Below are 2,437 nucleotides of genomic sequence, written 5' to 3'. Positions count from 1 at the left end.
TTGTAGAGGAGGGTTTGGTAGAGGTCAATCTAGCGGTTTTGGTAATAATAATTTTGGGTCGGGTTGGCGAAATAATAATAATAATAACTTTAATAATAACACTTTTCGCTCAAATGGACCCCCTGGCTTTCAAATGGCTCAAAACCCAAATAGGGGCCAAAATTCACTCTTTGGTGGGGGTTCAGGTGGGCAGTTCAACAAAGGGTTCAATGGGCAGGTCAAGGATGGGGGGTCAAATAACCAAGGTCAAACAGGTCAAGGTTCAAGCTATGATCTAGGGGTAGTTTAGAAAGGATGGAGTCCATGATGAGCCAACTAATTGTTAGGGACCAAACCATTCAAAAGACCCTTAGTGAACACGATCTCATGCTTAAGAACCACCAAGCCTCCTTCCAATACCTTCAACGAGTCGTAGGGGATATGTCTAGAAAATTAGAGGAGAGGCTACCCGGTCAGTTTGCGGGTAACACCCAACCCAATCGCAATGCCCATGCTAAAGCCACTACCACCCGTAGTGGCAAGACCGTAGGAAACCCTAGAGTCGAGGAGAGATTAGTTGATGAAGAGGGAGATGTGATTGATGAGGAGATCGAAATGGAGGCTCCTGGCAAAGTGCAAAAGAGGCTAAGCCCAGCAAGTACCGCACAGCCCGGTGAGTCTCAAAGTGAGAAGAAAGTTGAGAAAACCCCTATAGATGTTAGACCTTCACCTTTAGTGAACCATGCGTACGTTCTGTTTCCCTCACGCCTTAAGAACCAAAAATACTCGAGGGAATACGGACAATTTCTAGACATCTTCAAGCAATTGAAGATTATTCTTCCGTTTATAGAGGCACTTCAATCGATGCCTAACTACGCGAAGTTCTTGAAACATCTCCTTAGGAACAAAGAGAAGTTAGGAGAGTTGTCTAACGTCCCGCTGAATGGGGGATGTTCCGCCGTTGTGCTAAATAAGCTTCTCGGAAAGCTTACCGATCCGGGTATTTTTACCATTCCTTGTCTATTCGGTAGTAATACCAACACTAGAGCCTTAGCCGACTTAGGTGCTAGCATCAACTTGATGCCCTTTTCTCTTTATGAGAAGCTAGACCTAGGAGAGCTTGCACCTACCCGAATGACATTGTCCCTAGCCGATAGGTCCGTTAAATACCCTAGGGGTATAGTTGTGAACTTGCTAGTTAAGGTAGACAAATTCGTGTTTCCCGCCGATTTCGTAATTCTTGATATGGAAGCGGATGAGAGAGTTCCCATTATACTAGGTCATCCTTTCTTACGTACCGCTAAGGCCCTTATAGACGTTTACGATGGTAAGGTCACCCTTAGGGTCGGTGAGGAGAGAGTTACTTTTGAGATAGATCGTTCCATGAACCACCCGAGTGGTTCGGATGACTATAGTGGTCCTTGCCATTCCGTCTACTTTTTGAACTCGTTTATCTCGTGTGTCGACCATTGCTTAGAGTACATTAGTGGAGCAGACCTAGTGGTAGGAGTGAAGGTAGGAGAGACGATAGAAGAGGAGTTGGAGAATGTAGGTGAAGTTGAAGAAGAGGGGATTCCTTTAATCCCCGATGTGTTAGCGGTTAGTGATGACACCACCCAACCCCCACCCTTAGAACTTAAGGTACTTCCATCTCATCTAGAGTATGCTTTCTTAGGGGAGGGTTCTGAGCTACCCGTTATTATTTCATCCGAGTTAGAGGAGAGTGAGAAAGTGAGGTTGTTAGATGTGTTGAGGGCCAACAAAGAGGCCATTGCATGGAGGTTGTCCGACATTAAGGGCATAAGCCCTTCCTATTGCACCCACCGGATACTCATGGAGGATGATTATAAACCGGTGGTGCAACCCCAAAGGAGGCTTAACCCCAACATGCAAGATGTAGTGAAGAAGGAGGTTCTTAAACTCCTTGATGCGGGGATGATATATCCCATTTCTGATTCGCCTTAGGTTAGTCCCACTCAGGTTGTCCCCAAGAAGGGGGGGGGGATGACCGTTGTCATGAACGAAAAGAACGAGCTTATCCCTTCTCGCACGGTCACGGGGTGGCGTGTGTGCATCAACTACCGAAAGTTGAATGATGCCACCCGTAAAGACCATTTCCCATTGCCTTTCATAGATCAAATGTTGGAGCGTCTCGCCGGTCAACAATTCTATTGTTTTCTAGACGGCTTTTCCGGTTACTTCCAGATCCCCATCGCACCGGAGGATTAGGATAAGACCACCTTCACATGCCCCTATGGCACCTATGCGTACCGACGCATGCCATTCGGGTTATGTAACGCTCCAGCTACTTTTCAGCGTTGCATGGTCGCCATATTTTAGGATATGATAGAGAATTCCATGAAGGTTTTCATGGATGATTTTTCCGTTTATGGTGATTCTTTCGAGGTGTGTTTGAAGAATTTGGAGAGGATGTTAAAGCGGTGTGTAGAGACGAAAC

The 2,437-nt window shown here is 46.1% G+C and overlaps 1 protein-coding gene across 1 annotated transcript; it reads left to right on the top strand.

Annotated features, from left to right (window-relative positions):
• Positions 1-294: 294 nt before the first annotated feature.
• On the top strand, positions 295-1,944 carry LOC110888283. The gene has a single exon (XM_022135815.1). The coding sequence runs from the start codon at positions 295-297 to the stop codon at positions 1,942-1,944; it is 1,650 nt and encodes a 549-aa protein (XP_021991507.1).
• Positions 1,945-2,437: the final 493 nt, after the last annotated feature.

This window comes from Helianthus annuus, chromosome 11 (genome assembly GCF_002127325.2).
Source record: "Helianthus annuus cultivar XRQ/B chromosome 11, HanXRQr2.0-SUNRISE, whole genome shotgun sequence".
In the NCBI taxonomy this organism is placed as follows: Eukaryota; Viridiplantae; Streptophyta; class Magnoliopsida; order Asterales; family Asteraceae; genus Helianthus; species Helianthus annuus.
This window is presented reverse-complemented; position numbering and strand designations above follow the sequence as displayed.

Coding starts and splice junctions, on each gene's coding strand:
- LOC110888283 (XM_022135815.1), top strand. CDS start 295: ATGGAGTCCATGATGAGCCAACTAATTGTTAGGGACCAAACCATTCAA.